Source organism: Merops nubicus, unplaced genomic scaffold (assembly GCF_000691845.1).
Source record: "Merops nubicus isolate BGI_N331 unplaced genomic scaffold, ASM69184v1 scaffold6934, whole genome shotgun sequence".
In the NCBI taxonomy this organism is placed as follows: Eukaryota; Metazoa; Chordata; class Aves; order Coraciiformes; family Meropidae; genus Merops; species Merops nubicus.
This window is the reverse complement of record NW_008606212.1, coordinates 102,461-122,202: the sequence shown is the minus strand read 5'-3', so window position 1 is coordinate 122,202 and position 19,742 is coordinate 102,461. Positions and strand designations below refer to the sequence as shown.

Genomic DNA, 19,742 nt, shown 5'->3' with positions numbered 1-19,742 from the left:
GTGCTTCTGGTGGGGGTAGACACCAGGGGCTGGACTTGATCTGTGCTTGGGCTCAATGATCCTGAAGGTCTTTTCCAACCAAAGTGATTCTATGACAGTGTTTGCAACTGTCGCTAAAGAGCTGAAAATCTTAAGTGCTATCTGAAAGGCTTAGAAATTTACTTCAAACCAAACAACAAAATCCCCCAAGCAGATTATTAAACTGATTTTGTTTTTCCCTTTCCGTTTGCTTATTTTTTTTCCCTTCTGTTCAAATAAGCTTAATTTCTAGGTGATATTTGGCATACAAAGGGCCTACTTTCAGTTTGGTAATTTAATTATATGGGAATGTACGCAGTCCTATAATTTTATGGCATTTACAGCCTTGGGTGGCACTGAGCAGGGGCTGTTTCTAGTGCGCTAGACAGACGTTAATCGGATTTTCTTGGGTTTTGATGTTATTCTTCAAGAAAACTTTCAGATGCTTGGAAAGTGCTTCTATAATGAACAGATTGTGCTTTTTCCAGTGCTGTTCAAAAGGAACACTCTTGGTTTTTCAATTAGCTTTTAGGCTCCGTACTGGAAACTTTGAGTTTTGTGTGGTCTCTGGGAAGGTGTTGACTGAAGCAAGCTTTTCCATTAGAGGGAGTAACTCAAATCTATTTCTTTATTCAAATATAACTTCTGAACCTGAAACTGCATCTTTTAAATTTAATAAATGAGGCAAAATAGAATTCAGGCATTTTGCATCAGACTATTCTTATATTGACTGTAGCAGCAACTCCTTTTGTAGCCTTGCCCAGCTTTTTTGTTTCCCTTGCAGATTTGATACAGGTCTAAGATACTGGAGTTTAATGTCCTCACTGTATTAAGCTATAATGATGTGGGTAGGAATTTTTTCATAATATCAGGACTCAGTAGGAATTTTGCTTTAAACGGTTCCCATAGTGCCTGCTTTTGGTCCCTTTTAAACTGGGTTTTGTTGGGTGCGTTACCTATCTGATCTGTAGAGCAGAGAAAGGGAGCTTCGCTACATGCAGATGAGCTGCTGTGTTCTCAGAAGCTGCAGATGATGTAAAGGCAAGCAGTCTCATTTGGCATCCAAGTGGTCCAGTTACTTTTGATCAAAAAAACAGAAGTCAGAGCCTTCAGAAGGAAACTTAAATGCTATAAAGTCTGAAAATGTATCCGTTCAAAGGCTGCTTTTTGAGCTTTAAGTTCATAACCTGCCTTTTTAGAATTAGACTAAAGTGAAAGGACTATAGGTTTTAATATTAATTAGATACCTAGTAATAAAACAGATTTTTTTTTTTTTCCCCCTACTGCTTTCTTCTTTTTACTCAGAATGAGTTTTGCAGAGTTTTGAGAGAATGGAAGTTAAGCCTCCTAAGTCAAGCAAAGCCTGTGCCTCACACAGGGCAGAGTACTGAAGGAGGAAAACTTTTTATGGAGGCATTTCAGCTAACAGTAGTATGGTCTAATAAACAAAGCATCCACTTAGGTTGCAGTAGAGCACAGGGTGCTTCTGCTACACAATAAAAGAAACTTTCAGTTAAGTCGTTGTCTTTTGAACCTGTGAAACTACTTAGAAGGTTTAAGATTGAAACAATTCTTGTTCTGTATTTAAAATATTTTAAGTTTTACTGTGTTTAAAATCTAAACTCCAGGGTTCCTGTGTGTCATTGTTTTAGTTCTCTAAATTTCAGAGTTCTTGTTTACTTGTTACTACATATTGCTGTGTGATTACTTTTAAGTACCTATATAGAAATTATTTTATGCCAAGATTAATCAAGAGTAATATGAGTAATTTTTATGTTTTCAGTCCAGAGGAGCTTCCTGTCCATGATGCAGCAATAGAAAAGGTAAGTGCAGTGTCTTCCATTTTTTTGCCTAGGAAGTAAATGTTTACAGATCCCTGACTTTTATGTTATAAATCACTGTGAAACGAGCAGATGAAGCCTTTTAGTGGTTTGTATTCCCAGAGAAATGTTCTGTATCCTGTAAGGACTGTGGTCCTTGAGGCCATGTTAACTCACCCACACATCCCTTGGGGCCCACATGATCTTACATATTCAGTAGCTGAAATGCAACGTGAGTTTTCCTCGCCTATTATATGGTCTAGCAAAGGAGACAGAGTTCCTTAAGAAATCACACCCAGCTCTACCCTGAAAGAGCAAGAGCTGTTGTTTCTGTGTCATCAGCTGTGCTGGGTGGATGGATTGTCCAGGTGAGGTGGTGGCTTTGATGCTGAGGTGTACATTGCTGTCCCCTGAGGAGTGTGTTTTTCTGGTTCAGTGAATGGTGACAGATAGCCTGGCTGCCACTGAAAGGTGCTGATGTCCCTTGTAAGATTACATTGATGAGCCAGGTGTATTCTGGACATGCAAGACCTGTCAGCCACTGGTGCAGGCCTAGTCCAAAAGTCCTGCTGCTGCTGGAGGGTACTGGACAAGTTTGGGAAGTGATGTTTTGGGAACATGGAAAGCTTTTATTAAAATCATTGGCAACTGAGTTTTTACTTGTCTGGGCCTGTTTACTATTGGTATTTCCCCTTGGCCTGTAAGTCTTGTTGTTATCTCCAAGACTAGATCAGATCCTTCTTTGTCCACATTGATCTTCTGTGTCTTCAGAAAACTCAAGATAAAATACTTAAAGCTGTAAGTTTAAAGTTAGCCTTCTTGGCTGCACAAATTGGCCTAGTACATGGAAAAGGGATGGAATGACTTGTTCTAAGAAGCTCAGCTCCTCAGGTGTTAAGAGTAAGAGTGCTTCTGATAATGGATTGTTTTGAGCTTCAGCACAGGGCTGGTAAGAAATGTTTTCCATAAAAGAAGGGAACTCGGAGTCTCTTTTGTGCTGGTTCATGTGTACACAGCCTGAAATAGTTGCATTTTCTTGGCATGTTTCGTTACATTTAATAACATAGTGAGTGTATGTATAATTTCATTTCCATCAGAAGGACACAGCAGGGTGGTGAGTCCGTGAGCATAAATATTAGACAGCTTGCAATTATCATGCTATATGTGTTTTGAAGCTCTGGTTCACTGTGGCTTTTTAGTCAGCCTTAAATTATTGGGGAAAAGTGTCTCAATTCTCCATCCTGCATTGTATTCATGCTCTCTCAGACAAAACACCAGCATAGAAACTGTGTTTGTTGAATCAATGTTAAATTGCAAATCTAGTGTCTTGCTATAATTGTACAGTAATGGTCCTGTACACAACTCCTGGTTGTACTCCTGATGATATCCTGACCTCTGCTGGTTTGAGGTTTATCTGTCTTCTGTCAGTGATGTTTGAATCGTGTTTGTACAATTCTCAAGATAACATGCATAGGGTAATTAATGGGTCATGTTAATGTAGGCTAAGACAAAAAGTTTCTGTGCAATATCTTTTATTACTTTCATGTCAGTTACTTGACAGAACTATTTGTGCTTTCCTTTTGCTTTATTTGTGAATATTAAAAAAGATTCCTAAGTCATGTTCTCATTTCATTTGCAACTTATGTCAAGGATTGTGTATCTTTGTGAATTTTGAGTCCCTGTTCTTCATATATGTTCTAGTGCAAGGGCTAACCTGGGTTTTCAGTGTGTGTATTTACATGTGTGTTTGTTTATGTGCATAATACTTTCAGAATAGGCATTATTGCTGTGAATGCAGAGTGATTTTGATGCCTCATTACATTGCTGGGCATTTGGTGACTTGAATGCATCAAATCATTGTCATACATTAATATCTACTTAATGTGCAAATGAATCATACAGCACAACTGAGAGAGAACTAGGGGAGGAAGATCATCCGGAGGAGAAAACCAGACAAAGAATTCACCTCAGGAAACCTGGGGTTTGTGTCTGACTGTTGTTGTTGAAGTGCTATGAAGTGTTTGGGGAGTCATTTTTAGTTTGGTTTTGTCTTTGCTTTACTCGATTATAAGTTCTCCAGCGAGTTCTGGTTTTCTCTGAGGCTTGTGCTAAAGCATTGCTTGAAGCAAGCCTCAGCCCCAGCACACTTCTTGCTCTCCAGGAAGGCAGAGAGCTGCACACGAGGTGGATGCTCACCAACTTCACTTCATGCTTTTTTGCTTTCAGTAGTGTTGTTATTTACTGACGTGAGAGTAAGGAACCTTCTCTGCTTCAGTTAGATATTCTGTTATTCCCAGTGGCAAAAATGCTTCAAAGTGTAAAATGTACTCAGAAAACAGATAAAAGGATTTTTTTTTTTTTTGTGACAACTACATGGAAGTTGCCTGAAAGAGCAGCAGCAGCAGCCCTCTACTCTGCAGTGGTTGCATCAGATCTGTCTGTGTTTTCAGTGTTGCAACTGTTAGACATGAAAGTGAACATTATTCAGACTGGGGAAAAAATAGCTAAAAGTTTTGAACAACTGAACAGAAATAATTGCTATTTTGACTACAGTAGCATCACTTGAGAGCGTGGATAAATTGACACAGGAGACACAAAAGCATGAACAAAGGTACAATTGAAGTGAGCTTCTGGCTCAAAAGACCAAAAATCTGTAAAGTAGATCAAACGTACAAACAAAAGACTGAGGGAGCAGATAGGGTTTTATTTTTCTTACCAATTATCTGAACAACCTGTTGAGGGCAGAGACCTTTCCTGACTTGACAGCAATGTTATTCCTGCAGTCTGAACTACGCCTAGAAGAACATCTGCTTTAAGAGATGTTAAAAATGCTTGTTTCTTAAAAGAGTTACAAATGTGGATGGAGGAGAATCAGAAACAGTGTTGTGATAGCTGTGAAATGTGGGAGGCAGTATCATAGAATCACTGTGGTTGGAAAGGACCTCCAGGATCAGCGAGGCCAACCTTCTTCCCAACTTTTCCCTAACCACTAGACCATAGCCTCAAGTGCTACATCTACATGTTTGTTGAACACTTCCAGGGATGATGACTCCTGCAGTTTTTCTACAGTTCCTCTCTAACCTAACTCTTAAGTTTTTAAAATAATAATATAAAAAAAAGCAGAAAAAAAAAAACAAAACTACACACACACAAAACCCCAAACAAACAAAAACAACAGGCAAGAGGTTGAGATATTACGCAATACAGCCTAGAATATAAGCAAGAACATGGGCAGTTGATTACAGCATGAAGTTAGGTAAGTTAAAGTTGAAAGAGTAGAGGCACTTCCTTCACAATAACTTTCTTATACTGATGTCAGGCTTAAACTGACATCTTACTGATGTCAGTTTGATTCAAATAAAAATAACTTAAACACAAATGCAGATTATTTCCAGGACACTTAATGGACTGAATCATGGTTGGAGTGGACCTAAAAAATTGCCATCTTACTTCTGCAGGTATTTTGGGCTCCTGGATTAAAGAAGTCCTTTGCCCATTTTGTTGGCTTAATAGCCAAGAAAGAATGCACAGATTCTGATGGGTAAAAGCTACAAGTAAAATCAGAATTCTGTTGAGACAATAAGTAATCATTTTCTTTTATTTTTTTCCCAACTTTTCAGATGCAAGTTGACTTAATGAATACTTAATGAAAGTATTAGTAAGTTTTCAGTATCCTGCAGAGCTTTGAAATTAAACTCTTACATTGTTACCAGATTGCATCACTAACTGTATGAAATGGAATATCCTTCCTGTCTTTATTAAGCCCTGGATTTGAAGTTGGAGGTAAACAAATCCCCACACAGCTGATAGTTAACTTTGCAGTGTAACCAGGGACACCCCACCTACTTCACAGCATGTAAAACTGGGCTCTAAAAGTACATACTAAAAAAAATATGCTTATCCTTGAAGCCAACAATATACAGATGATTTTTTTTTTTTTCTTCTTTCTATGAAGAGCCAAAGTGCCTTGAAATTCCAGGAGCTGGAGTACCTTATTCCAAATATATGTTTGTTTTCCAAATTCAGAAAGTTGATGGTAACTGTAGCAAGGTTTTCATAAGCAGAATACCAATCTTCAGGGTAGTAGGATTTTCCAATATACATATTCCCACTTTTCAAGCCACATATAGTATAAATAATGTATGTAATTAACACTTTATTATGCTACATGATATATTACTTAATATAGCTACTTACTTTGAGAAGTTGGGGTTTGTTTTGTTTTGAATTCTCATCACCTTGCTACTGTAATATACTTGTTAGTAATATAATTTAAGCAAGTAGATCTTACCTTCAGAAGAAATCCTTGATGTTAAATTATAGGGCCATTTAGGTAAAAATGTAACAAGGCTTTCTAGCTTTCAGTGACCAGAATTAGAGCTTCTGCTGCTGCACTGTCACTCTTTCATGCATTTATTTGCACATGTACTTTGTGCCTTTTAAGAAAGGGTGGTTTGTGTGATCACTGGAAAACAGTAGCTAATTATGTTTAGGACAAGTCTGGGTAAAGATCATCATTTCAGAGTCTGCTAACTTTTAAGAGGCTTGCAGGAGAAATTATTTGCCTGAAAACTTACTGAGTATAATGTGTATATACACAAAAATGTGCAGGGAAGAACTTTTATAAATCTTAAACATCTCTGACAAAAATGCAATTCTTTACATAGTGCTGAAAATAAGGGTTTCTGTTCAAGTTTTGGTTGGCCTTTATTTTGTTATTTTAAGTGAGATGATGTTATTTTTCATTGATGTCAGATGAGTGGATAAAAGTTGATGATGCTGTGTTAAACTTTTCCCTCCATATTTTTAGAAAAACATAAGTAATTTATTTGAGAAGATTAAAGATTTCTAATTTCTTTTCAGCAAAAGCACCTTGAAATTGAAAGAACTACCAAATGGCTTAAGATGCTGAAAAGCTGGGAAAAATACAAGAATAGTGAAAAGGTAAACTTATGCATGCTTTTTTCATTAGCTGTCACTTTTGAATAAATGTATAACCTTAGATTGTCTCTATGAAATCTGGAAAAAAAACCCCAAACACTCCCACACTGAAGTGAAAAGGTTTTTTATTGTTCCAAAATGCAGTAATATGTGATAACCCAGTAATAGTAACCTGACAAAACTGGTGGTCAAATGCAAGGAATTTCTAGGGACAATATTGCACAGGCTCTCTAACGTATTCATAGCAGTAACTGTTTGCTGTGCTGCTTTGGGGGGTTGGCACTAGGATCCCACAGTGTCCTCTGCTCATGTCTGCAAAATCTGTGGAGCAGATGAAGCATCAGGCCTGCTTGTCTCGTCCCACAGAGAGCCAGAAGTTGTGCCTGACTTAGGCTTTGAGAGTGCAAAGGAAGATAAAAAGAAAAATCCTTATAAACTTGGAGGAGAGTGGACACCTTTAAACGGGTGTAGCTGAGTTCCTCAAGAATCATAAATCCCTGTTCAAGAGCTACATGATTTATCTTTACCTTTTTTTTAATTCCTGTGTATGATGGATATTGTACTAATTAATATTTAAATTTAAAGTTACTGTTTTGAGTTACTTATGATGAACTTTTTTATTATTAATCTTTTCGTCTATGGTTTGCCATATTTCTTTTTTTATATCTGTGGGTTGTGTTATTTGGTTTTGTTTTTCCTTTCCCCACCCAGTTTTACCGAAGGGCTTAGGATAGCTTACAGTCATGGATCAGTGAAAACTTCCTGGAATAACTCTCCAAGGAAACTGATTAGTCATAACATGGGGCATATAGTTTGATGTTTAAATTATCACACTTGCCAGAACAGATATCTTTGAATATCCCAAGGTACCTGGTTGCTTTGTTAAAAGGAGAGTTTCACTGAGTAAGTTAGAAGGAAAAAAAGTGTAGGAAGCCATTCAGTGCCCTGTCCCCCTTGGGGTAAGTCTGTTTTCTCTGTGAGTAAAGTGCAATACAACATTTGCTGGCTTCAAGAGAAGTGAATTCTTCTGGTGGTGTGAATGAGATCTGCTTTTCAATAGAATACTTTATACCTTGATGAGTGTTTTCTATTTTGGAATCAATACAGAAAAACTGAAGTTTGCTGGCAGCTACTTAATAGTGCCCAGTAGTGCTACAACATTTCTTAACTTAAAGAGTAAAATTATTGTTTATGTGAAACTGCAGGTGGTTTTTAAGGAAGTGAGTTGACCATTAGTAATCTTCAAATTGTTTGGGGGATTTTTAGTTACAGGATTATTTTTGTCCTACCTGGACAACAAATAATAGTCTGGGGATAATGACAGAAAATGGGTTATCTTAGGTATGACATGAAGTGCTAGGTGCTTTTACCTGCTTTAAAAGCTAGGTAAGGATTTTCATCTGGATAGTTTATTTGCTGAAATTGTAGTCTTGGTCATCTTAAAATTATGGAAGAACTTCAGCTGTAAAAGAAACTTCCAGGAGAGGCTGTGTTCCTAACACTGTGTTGTGAGGAGGTGCACAGAATATGAGGTTCCCAAATTCAGATTCCCTCTTCTCCTCAACAGGCCTTAAAACTGGAGTTTTCTATTTGGGATTCTGTTGGTATTTTCTAATGGTGCTGATCCAGCTGTATTTTGCTGAGGACTGCAGGACAAGTGTCACACACCCCAGGCTGCTGCCTGGATGACTGGCCTGCAGTGTTGCCTTACTCCCTTACTAGCCTTTTGTTTTAGTTGATTATTCTACACAAAATAGAAGTCTTCAAAGGGAGAAATTGAGACCAAAATAGCCTGGTGAGCAGGCAACTGAGATACTACAATTCAAGTAAAGGGAGAAATGTACTCAGCACGTCCCCTACTCATTGTTCCTGACACACTAGCAACTGAATAATCCTCCCTTCACCCAGCCTGCAGAAGGTAGAGCAGATCAGCTGAGCAGATAGAGTTTCAGTTCATGTAACAAATCATAGGCTGAACTATAAATAGTGGTAGGAATAATTCAATATGTTCACAAAGGGGATGAACGTTGCTTGAGGGCAGGAAAATTTCTCACTGATGGTTGAACTCCGGTGGAGCACACGAGACTTTGAAAACAAGGGTGGTTTCCTTCTTCCTCACCTCCCAGGTGGTAAGTGAACCGGAACACAGAGAATAAAGAATCAGCTGCCGCCGCCTCCTGAGCGTGCACTGGAGTCAGATGTGATTTGTCACTGCTCTTCATGGAAAGCCTGATTATACACTCAGGGTTGTACAGAACTCAGAAATAAAGAGAGTTTTTATCTGAAAGTGTGCTGGAAGAGTGCATCAGCTTTCCATGCTCGCCTTCTCCAAGCATGGAAGCAGTAGTTGCAAGAACAATTCCTGACTCTTGCTTTCTGTCTTCACTTGATTGGATAAAGTGGTTAACACTAGAGGAACAAATTGCTAAAGAAAATGAACAGCCTGTATCTTAAAAGAAGACTCACTTCTCCTGACAGTGCCGTGCTTTCTGTGCAGTCAGGCTGCTCCTGAAATCAGGGTTGTTTAGAAACAGCACTGAAGGGAACGTTGCAGCAACAACAACAGTAATCATGTTGCAGGTTTATGGATTATAATTGTAGTGATGGCTTGTTTTTGGAAAATGGCATACCTGAGAGATGCTTGTGCTCTTAAAAAGAGAGCCAGGCAGAGCTGGAAGAGGTGATGGTCCCAGAGATAGAACAGGTATGTGCAAAGTACAGGACTTTAGACAGCCTGTTTGTAATGAGCCTTCATGATAGACAGCTGAGAGTTTTGGTTTGAAGAAACCTGTTCATAATGTACACATACTGTAAATAAATCCATATATTTGATTACATTATTCCAAACTGTCACATGCTTAATTCCAAAATACAAATTTCACTTGAAACTCCTGCAGAGCTGCCTGTAGGCTCCTTCATTATTTTTTTCCATCATAACTTCACAAGGAGGATTAATGAGAAAACATTAACACACTGATATATGTGTGTGTGAGGGAGAGATGCTTCAATTTACATCTTCCCCTGACTTTATTGTTGAATGGTAGCTTGAGGGAGGTGGGGGCCTTGGGAACTTCACACTCTGTTCCTGGGAACTTCTGTGCTCAAACCCAAGTGAAAAAGAAAACAGGGGGAGAAGGGAGTATAGGGGGAAACTGTGTGTGATGATGAGGAACTGGAAAGAGATGGAAGACTTGTCACGCTGAGGCTGTAAATGTGTCACTCTTTACTGTATTTCAGTAATGATTTAGAGGCATTGAAGAGTGACATATTTCAGTAATGATTTAGAGGCATTGAAGCGTGATGTGATAAAATGAACCCATGTACAACTCCAGAACCATGTAGAATCATAAAATGGTTTGGGTTGGAAGGGACCTTAGAGGTTATCTAGTTTCATGGGCAGGGGGACCTTCCACTAGGTCAGGTTGTTCAGAGACTCATCCATCCTGGTCTTGAACTCTTAAAGGGATGGGACACCCACAACCTCTCTGGGCAACCTGTTCCAGCATCTCACTGCTCCCATATTGAAGAATTTCTTCTTAGGATCTGATCCATGTCTACCCTTTTTCAGTTTGAAACTGTTACACCTCATCCTGTTACTTCTCCAGGCTGAACAGCTCCGCAAATCTCTCAGCCTTTCTTCACAGCAGAGTTGTTCCAGCCCTCTGATCATCTTTGTAGCCTTCCTCTGGACCCACTCCAAAAGGTCTGTGCCCTTCTTGTGTTGGGGCTTCCAGAGCTGGACACAGCACTCCAAGTGGGAGTCTCATGAGAGTGCAGTAAAGGGGGGGAATCACCCCCCTTGACACGCTGGCCATGCTTCTTGTGATGTAGGCCAGGATATGGTTGGCTTTCTGGGCTGCACCTGGCTGGGTCACATTATGCTTCTTGACAACCAAGTCCTTCTCTGCAGAGCTGCTCTCAATCCAGTCTCTACCCAGCTTGTATTTGTACATGGAATTGTCCTGACCCGGATGCAGGACCTTGCTCTTGGCCTTGTTGAACTTCATGAGGTTGGCATGGGCCCACCTCTCCAGCCTGTCAAGGTTCCTCTGGATGGTATCCCTTCTTTTCAGTTTGTCAGCCACTCCACACAGCTTGGTGTCAAGCGTGCGGAGGGTGCACTCAGTGCCACTGTCCATGTCCCCGACAGAGATGTTAAACAGGACTGGCCCCAGCACTGATCCCTGAGAAACACCATTCATCACTGATCTCCACTTGGACATCAAGCTGTTGACTACCACTCTTTGAGTGTGGCCATCCAGCCAATTCCTTATCTGCTGAGTGGTCCATCCATTAAATCCATGTCTCTGCAGTTTAAAGACCAGGATGTCATGTGGGAGAGTGTCAAGTGCTTTGCACAAGTCCAGTTAGAACACACCAGTTGCTCTTCCCTTATCCATCAACACTGTCACTCTGTCATAGAAGGCCACCAGATTTGTCAGGCACAATTTGCCCTTGGTGAACCCATGTTGGCTGTCACCAGGCATATCCTTATTTCCTATGTGCCTTGGCATAGTTTCCAGGAGTATCTGCTCCATGATCTTGCCAGGCACAGAGGTGGTCTGTATTTGCCTGGGTCTTCCTTTTTTCCCTTTTTAGAAGTGGGGGTTATGTTTTCCTCTTTTTCCCGTCAATGACTTCATCAGACTGCCACAACTTCTCAAATATGGTGGATAGTGGCTTAGCCAACTCATCTGCCAGTTCCCTCGGCACTTGTGGATGCATCTCATCAGGTCCCCTGGATTTGTGCATCATCAGGTTTCTTAGATGGTCTTGAAGCTCATCTTCTCAGTGGGCATATCTTACTCTCCCAGTCCCTGCCCTTGTCTTCTGCAACTTGGGTGATGGGACTGGAGCAGTTGCTGGTGAAGACCGTGGCCAGGCAGTTGTTCAGTATCTCAGCCTTCTCCATATCCCAGGTTTCCAGGTCTCCCATTTCCTTCTGCAGAGGGCTTGTTTTCCCTTCTCTTCCTTCCATCACTGACTTACCTATAGAAACTTCTTGTTGCACTTGATGTTCCTGGCCAGACTTAATTCAGTCAGGGCTTTAGCTTTCCTCACCTGATCCTTGGCTGCTTGGACAGTTTCTCTGTATTCCTCCCAGGCTCCCTGTCCTTCCTTGCACCCTCTGTAGGCTTCCTTTTTGTGTTTGAGTTTGTGCAGGAGGTCCTTGGTCATCCATGCCGATCTCCTGGCGTTTTTAGCCAGTTTCCTCTTTGTGTGTAAAACTCCTTGATTCACAGATTCACAGAATCTCTTTCTGTATAAAACTCCTTGATGCCTATATGACTATTTAGGTATCTTTGCAGTGAAGTCGTTATGATTCTGACAGACACCAGTCTCTGAAGTGTGTGAGTGCCCTTGTGTGAGTGTCTTTGCGTGATTGGTGTTTGTCAAACCAAAGCTTTCATCTCCCCATCAGTCATTTCTTATGCAGGAGGTGTCATAAAGCAGCAAAGTTTGTGTTTCAGTGTGGTCTTTCTCAAGCTTGTGCTTTTATTTCCTATTTGTATTCTACTGCTTAATAATCCAGCATACAGTCAATCACCACAGATAGTAAATCCTTCCTGACTTACTATGATCATAACTTTCAGGAAAGATTAAATGAAACTTGTATATGTTACATTCCCATTTGAGTATTTGCACCAAAGTATTTGTCTTACACTGTCTACCTTCATCTGTCTGTGATTGAAGTTGCCTAAATTGAGAGGGAAAGGAAGGAGAGAAACAATCAGGCAATTTCCAGCTGTTCTGCCATTCACACAGAACATAATAATCAGGTCTCCACTTAGTTTGGAAGCTGAACACAGTGCCTTAATGAAGAACCCTCTTCACATTCCTGAGGTTTTTTTGAATGAGACTGAGCCACTCTTGTATTTGCATTTTTTCTTCCTTTTATGCAACCCACTGAAGTTGAAGAACCTCAAAAGGCAGCAGCCTTTATAAGTATACTTTCTTTTCATTATCAATAGACTTTCTTGTGAGGCTTCAGATTTTAATTCTTATGCTTCTCATCACTGATTCCTTTTGAGGTGGCAGAGTCCCTCTGGTGCCTGTGCTGCTCTTCCTGACATCACTAAGAAAGTTTCTTTTTCAAGAAAACTGGTTTTATATCTTGCAGCATCAAGAACGTCAGGTCCCACTCTTCAGACTGGTGCTATGTATAGTGGCCTGCTTCTTGTCCAGGAACCAGCTGGGTTTATGAGCTGGAGAGGTTGGGGCAGGGGAAGGCAGGGGAGGTTGTATGTTTTCCAGGTTTTTTGCTTGGAGGTCACATTGAATAGTGGATATTATGGATTTCATTGTTTGAGATGATAGCTAATTTGGAATATTCCAAAATAGAGAGGTTTTTTTTTCTTTTGTCTTTGTAAGCTTTTTAATTCAATCTATGTATTATCCTGTTTTAAAATAGGACGGTACAATTGACAGGCCAAATTTCTTCTTGCAGAAGATGGTCCTTTTCAATTACCAGGTGGTAGGTCCTCACCTATTGTCTGCTTCTCCTATCTACTCCAGGATCAACAGCATTAGTAATAATTAAAAAGGTTTATGACAGCTATCCTTGCCTGATTATCAACTTAAATGTGATATGGAAATTGAACCTGTATTTCTAGAGTCATAGAATGGGTTTGAAGGGACCTTAAAGATCATCTAGTTCCAACCCCCCTGCCATGGGCAGGAACATCTCCACTAGACCATGTTGTACAAGGACCCATCCAGCCTGGTCTTGAACACCTCCAGTTCAATTGGAAGCATCCACAACTTTTGTGGGCAACCTGTTCAAGTGTCTCACTAGTCTCATAGTGAAGACCTTCTCCCTAATTTCTAATCTGAATATATCCTCTTCCATTTTGAACCCATGACTCCTCATGTTATCACTACAATCCCTCGTAAAAGGTCCCTCCCCAGCTTTCTGGTAGGCTTCCTTTCAGATACTGGAAGGCCACAATAAGGTCTCCACAGAGCCTCCTCTTCTCCAGCTAATTACTTAAGTTGCATTTATATAATCATATCTACCAAGGATGACTTTTTTTTATGTCCTGTGCTGATAAAGACATCCCATATTTCATAACACTGTTCCTTTAATGATACTCGTTTTCATACAATGATTATCTGATATTAAAGAATTTGTTAAAGATTGACTCATTATTTCATTTCCCCAGAAGCAGAAGAAAAAGCAAAGTAACTTGCTGAATTTTTGCTTTTTTTGTAATTATTAATCCAGACAGAACAGAGGTGTGTGTAGATTGGGGTTCTACGAGTATGTAGACCCAACCCAGTGTTTCTCAGCATGTTTTCAACCTTACATTATGTAAGGAAATAAAAGGCAGCAGAGGGCAGTAGCATGGGACTTATGGTAAAGATGCTCAGTTAGCTCATAATCACTGGTCTGATCCTGTCCCTGGGCACCACTGAACAGATCCTGGCTCTGTCCTTTTGGCACCCTCCCTTCAGGTGGCTGTGTGTGTTGATAAGTCTCCCCAGAGCTTCTCATTTCCAAGTGGAACAGTCTCAGCCTTTCCTCACAGTAGAGATGGCAGGTCCCGTCATCTTTGTAACTCTTTGGACTCTCTCTGATGTATCCGTGTTTGTCTTGTACTGAGGAGCCCAGACCTGGACACAGAACTCCAGTGTGGACTTCTACTGATGAGCAGAGGGGAAGGATCAGCTCCCTCAACCTGCTGGCAGTAATTCTGCCTGACGCAGCCCAGATACCAGTTGCCTTCTTTGCTGCAAGGGGTCACTTGCTGGTTCCTGTTCAACTTGGTGTCTGCCACAACTCCCAGGTCCTGTTCTGCCAAGCTGCTTTCCAGCTGGGTGATCCCTAGCATGTACTTGTCCATGGGGTTGTTCCTCCTCATGTACACGACTTTGTACTTCTCCTTGTTGAACTTCATGAGGTTCCTGTTGGCCCTATTCAGCATGATCTTCTGGCATATCAGCCACTCCTCAGTTTTCCATTATATATAAAATTATTCACACTTTATCTTTTGTGTAAGGGAGCCTGTGCCATGAAAGGTTCTGCTCGAGTTATGTTTCCCTCTCTCATATACTGGGCAGACAGTGAAAGACTTTAGTCCCATGTTCTACTGAGTCTGTAGGCAGGATCTTGTCATGACATGGGATGATGGAGATTTTTTTTTTTTCTTTGCTTAAATAAAAGAAAAATAGTTGGTACAACGGAGTCAGATGGATACAGACCTAAAATGGTTTTTGGCATAACTAGTGGACTGATGAAACTGCTGGTGTCTCTGTCCTTTCCTATAACTCTTCTTAAAATTATATTTGTCAACTCATTTTCCAATGTTCTCTTTTAAAAGTGCTTCCACAGTTTTCTCTTTCAGTTTTCAGTTACTACTTCGAGGGCTCTTCTAGGGCTTGGCTGTTTCAGGCTGAGAAGTGCAGAAGTCTGGATAGCTGTAAATACCACAGACTCCTCTGAAACTGATTGTTCTTCAGTTTTATTTCAGGAAAAAAAATGCACAACCTCGACACCTTGCATTATTTGAATTAATTTTAATTCTATTTCAATAAGAAACTGTTATTGTATAGGCTTAATTCTGTTTTTTGATGTCCACCTGATCTTTTCCCAGAATGTTCTTTTAGAACGGCAGTAGTCTTGAGAATTTATTCTTCAACCAGTTCTTTTTGTTAATAACCTTATGGTTTTTGGAGACCTTTGAAAACAAGTTACAATGTGATAATCAGCTGGCAGAGATGTTTGTTAGCAGGGTGCACTGTTGCTGTACCATGGTCTGGCAGTACAGCTGCATGCCACTGGGGATGTAGAACACTGCACTTTTTTTTTTCCTATCAAATTCCCAGAGAAGATTTTGCAAATTTGGCTCATTCTGCTTTCCAGTAGACAGGCTGATCTTGTCTCAGGATGACTCCACTGCAGTTGGTGTTGTTTGGCCTTCAAAAGACTGAACTACTCTCTCTCTCATGCAAGCAGTTACCCGTGTGCCTGGACGGACACACTGAAATTCTCTGTGTGAGCTGAAGTCTGGATATACATCTGCAGAGAACTGTGTTGCTCTTTATCCTTACAGAGGAAACTGTACAGACATAACTGTGCTCACACTAGAAGTGCTGCTGCTTTAGAGTTCTTAATAATATTAAAGCAGCAAAATTTTCTTTAAAAGCACTTTTTTTTTAATTGTAGATGACCTCCAGGATTACTCCTGCATCTTATGCTAGTTTAAAGTTTTCATTTGAAAAGAGGACACGGGGGGGAAAAAAAAAAAAACAAACTTAACTAGTTGTGTAACAGTTACACATTCTAAAATCCAGATGTGAATCCTCACTGGCATTAAAGGTACCTTGAAAGATCTGATATATCCCAAACAGCAGGACATTGGCAAATATACAATTAGGGGTTCATTAATCTTCCAAAACTAGAGATGTGAAAAATGTGTGAAAGGAAAAAGGATCCTGGTTTTGGAGAGGACGTTTCTTGTAAAGTATTTCTTATGTTACAAAGGTAAGTTCTGTAAAAGTTTCAAAGAAGAGATAGCTTTGTCAATTGAAATTCTTAAGTTCTAACTTGTATTGTCGTTTAAAAAAAAAGAATAATTGTTTGGGGACAGGCTGTGTGTTTTGCTCCCGTTTAAATTGAATTGTCTCTCTGTGCCATCATTAAATTAATGGTAAAAACAGAACTTCAGAAAGGTTAGTTTTCTTTGTTAGAGTTCTCTGGTTTTCCTTTTCTTTGACATGTCTCCTGAAAGATAACATTTTTTGGTGTGTTTTTAGAATTACAAGGATTAAATTTCTCTGAGGCTTTGCTTATCTTGAGTCTCTCCTGGCCGTGTAAAGGCAGGACTGTAGACAGCTAGTCCATCTTTCTCTGTTTGGAGGTTCTTCACTCCTAAAGGCTACAGCATGGAGAGATACAAATCAGAAGAGAACTCAGGAAGACAGTTGTCAGTGCTTCTGATTGTTTCAAATAAGTCAGGAAGAACCAAAGCGCTGAATGAAAGTGCAAGAGCAGTGACATGTCAGGGGCAAGACTGATAAATAGTTTATATAAACTGACTCAAGTTATGCACAGTTACTGAGTTATCTCCTTCTGACCCATTTCTAGTACAGGCTTTATGTTTCAGGACAGAATGTGTCAGGAATGAGGAATTTAATTCTCTATTTCATAACTTTCCATGAAGTTTTGATAGGTTGTTCTGTATTCTTAGCAACTATAGCTAGAATATCTTTTATTCGTTGTTTTTATGCAAATGTTTTAATACACAGTTAGAAAATTCATTATTAGAAATATGATATCTCAAATTTGTTAGCTTTAGAAATTCCACATCCTGTTTTTTTTTCATGGTTTCACATGTTTGCTTGGTATGGATACGTAAATTTCAGCACATTGAAAGCTGCAGTTTTACAAGAATTAAAAAAGAAGTTATATAGGGTTTTTGTTGTTTTTTTGTTTGTTTGTTTTTTAAACTGGTAAACTTTAAAGCTTTGTGATATTGCTGATTGCCTTTCACCATTCCCATTTATAGTTTGTAACTATTGTGAATTATTTGTGCCTTGTCCTGAAATAATATGGTAAAGAATCTCATTTTCTGTGCCTAAATTACAAAATTTGGAGTTGTTTTTCTAATGTTTGTAGAATTAGTTCTGCTCAGCAGACATGATACGCTTTTGGTAGACCTTCCTATGTGCCAAAGGCCTGGCTTGTAAGCATCACCTGTACAGATTGGTGTTTTGGCCTATGTGGCTGTTTTGTTCCCTCTGCCTCTGCTGATCCCATCGACAGAGATCCCAGATGGCCTCACGGGACACTTCCAGTCCCTGAAAAGACACTGGAACACTTTGTCCCTAGCAGGTCATCCCTTTGCTAGGACAATTGCTATAATTGTATTTTTCTCTTCAGCATGTTGTGTGTCACTGTTTCTTTTGTTCCGAATGTTGTAGATTGTACTGCATTTATTTTATTTTCTTTTATACAGTTTCATAGAAGAATTTATAAAGGAATCCCACTGCAGTTCAGAGGGCAAGTCTGGTCTTTACTACTGGATGTCCCTAAAATGAAAGAAGAAATGAAAGACTTTTATAATGTGAGTTTGTAGAATTTCCACTTAATTTAAAAATTCCGGATGCTAAGTCTACAGACTTTATTAAGCTTTTGTTGTTATGCAGTGTTTTAAAAAAACAAATGGATTAGAAATTGCGTTGAACTCTGCTGCTTGTTTTAGGAGGAAAAAGGCTATGCATTGAAAAGAATTTTTGCAGCTTATTTTTTGGTTCTGTAATTCTTGTTATTAATTTGATCTTCTTTCAGTTTTTTTTCACCATCCTCAAATACCTGCAAAAGCCCTTCTCAAAGCAAGGCAAAACAAAATAAGACCCCCCTGTCCCAGTAAGAAGACAAAAGCCTCTGAAACTAGAGCTCTTTGAGAAAGGTCTGTTAAGGAAGCACCTTGTTAGCTGAGTATCAGTAAGAGGAGTCCCATTATTCTGGCGGGGATGGAGGTTGGTGCCTTAGTCTTGTACAAGCCAGAACAAGCTGGCTGTTTTTCTGCCATCTCATCTCCAAGTGAAGCTTAGATACCCCTTACAAAGCACTGTCTGTGCAACTGATGACAGGATGTTACGCCACAAAATTCTACAGGCACAAATCAACCACTTAAGGATATCTTCTACTTAGAATATGAAGAAAATAGCTATGTATTAACCCCCCCAGTTCCCGTCCTCACCCTGAGCAGCAGTTAAAGCATCCTCTGAATTACTGTGCTTACGTTCTTCTAATTTTTTCCCTACTAACTCTACTTGTTCAATGGGTGTGGATACAGCTGGTGGCCATCAGAGCTAACCTCAGACCCAAGAGTGGAGAGTAAGGTTCACATGTGGGCTAGGAAGTTGGGTAGAAGGGGAATCAAATAATTTAAAATTGTCTTTTCCTTTCTGTCTCTCACTGCTGAAGGATTATAGGGAGAGTTTAGCTAACAGAAAGGCAATTTAGTGTTGTAGAGTGTTTGAATTTTTCCCCACAGGAACTTAAATGTTCACTGCCCTTTAAAGAAATCATGTCCAGAGATTCAAGGAAATGCATTGCTTTTTTGATTTGGGCATTTTCTAATAGCGTCTTTTCAGAGCTGACTTTGGGTCTGAGTCTACAAGGAATCTTTTAAGGTCATGAAAGAAGATCAATGTTGGCATTGATCTCATCTAAATTTTGGTATCTGTGATCTTCCTCTTAAATTATTTATCGCTCTTTAGTCTGACAGGCTGCTCTTTCTGACTATTATATTTTAACTTTATAAGTAAGACTAGTGGCAGTTCCAAAAGGGATAAAACAGGTTTCATGCTGAATAATGTAGTTGTGGGAAGAATACTGAGTAAAACTAGAAGCATTTAAAAATAGGTGAATTAATCTTCAGAAATTATTAATGCCATCTCTTGCTCAATGCAAACCAAAGAAGTGTTTATAGTTCAGATACAGAAGTAGAGAGTTTCTTACATCATTATCCTAGCTTGTTTATTTGTGATAAGCTCATTTTACTGCTATTTTTTCCCATTTCCTGAGGTTCTATTAACACCCCTTGTTACAAGTATCACTTAAAAATTGCACATCTTAAAATTAGAAGGAAAATATGCACATTTGCTGTAGGTCAAATAGCTTCTTTCAGTTCTCTGTGCAATTACTAGTTCTTAATCTTCTGTCCTTTCTGTTTCTCAAACTCTAGGTACGCTTTTTTTTTCACTCTTGCTAGAGGCTCCCATGATAGCAAGGACTCAGGGTGGTTCTTTGTATTCCAACAACTCATAAGCTCTGGGTCCTCATGCCACCTTGAAACTATAATTTTCTCTTTGCTTCTTTTCTGTTTGTCTGGAGGACAAACTATTCTGGATGTTAGTGCTTCATACTGGAAGGTGCAGGAAGCTGAGACTGTGGTTAGTGTTGTGGTGGCTAATGGCTGCAACCAGTTGGTTCAATGGCTTACAGGTAATTCC

General features: G+C 39.6%; 1 protein-coding gene across 1 annotated transcript in view; it reads left to right on the top strand.

The window, feature by feature from the left end:
- USP6NL (USP6 N-terminal like) overlaps nt 1-19,742 on the top strand; it is a gene marked incomplete at its 5' end in the record, with an annotated part of 66,323 nt that overhangs the window by 18,764 nt on the left and 27,817 nt on the right. The window contains 3 exons of the mRNA XM_008939573.1: nt 1,802-1,841; nt 6,702-6,782; nt 17,738-17,845. Of these exons, the coding sequence (XP_008937821.1) occupies nt 1,802-1,841; nt 6,702-6,782; nt 17,738-17,845 (229 nt within the window). The remainder of the gene's footprint in view (nt 1-1,801; nt 1,842-6,701; nt 6,783-17,737; nt 17,846-19,742) is intronic.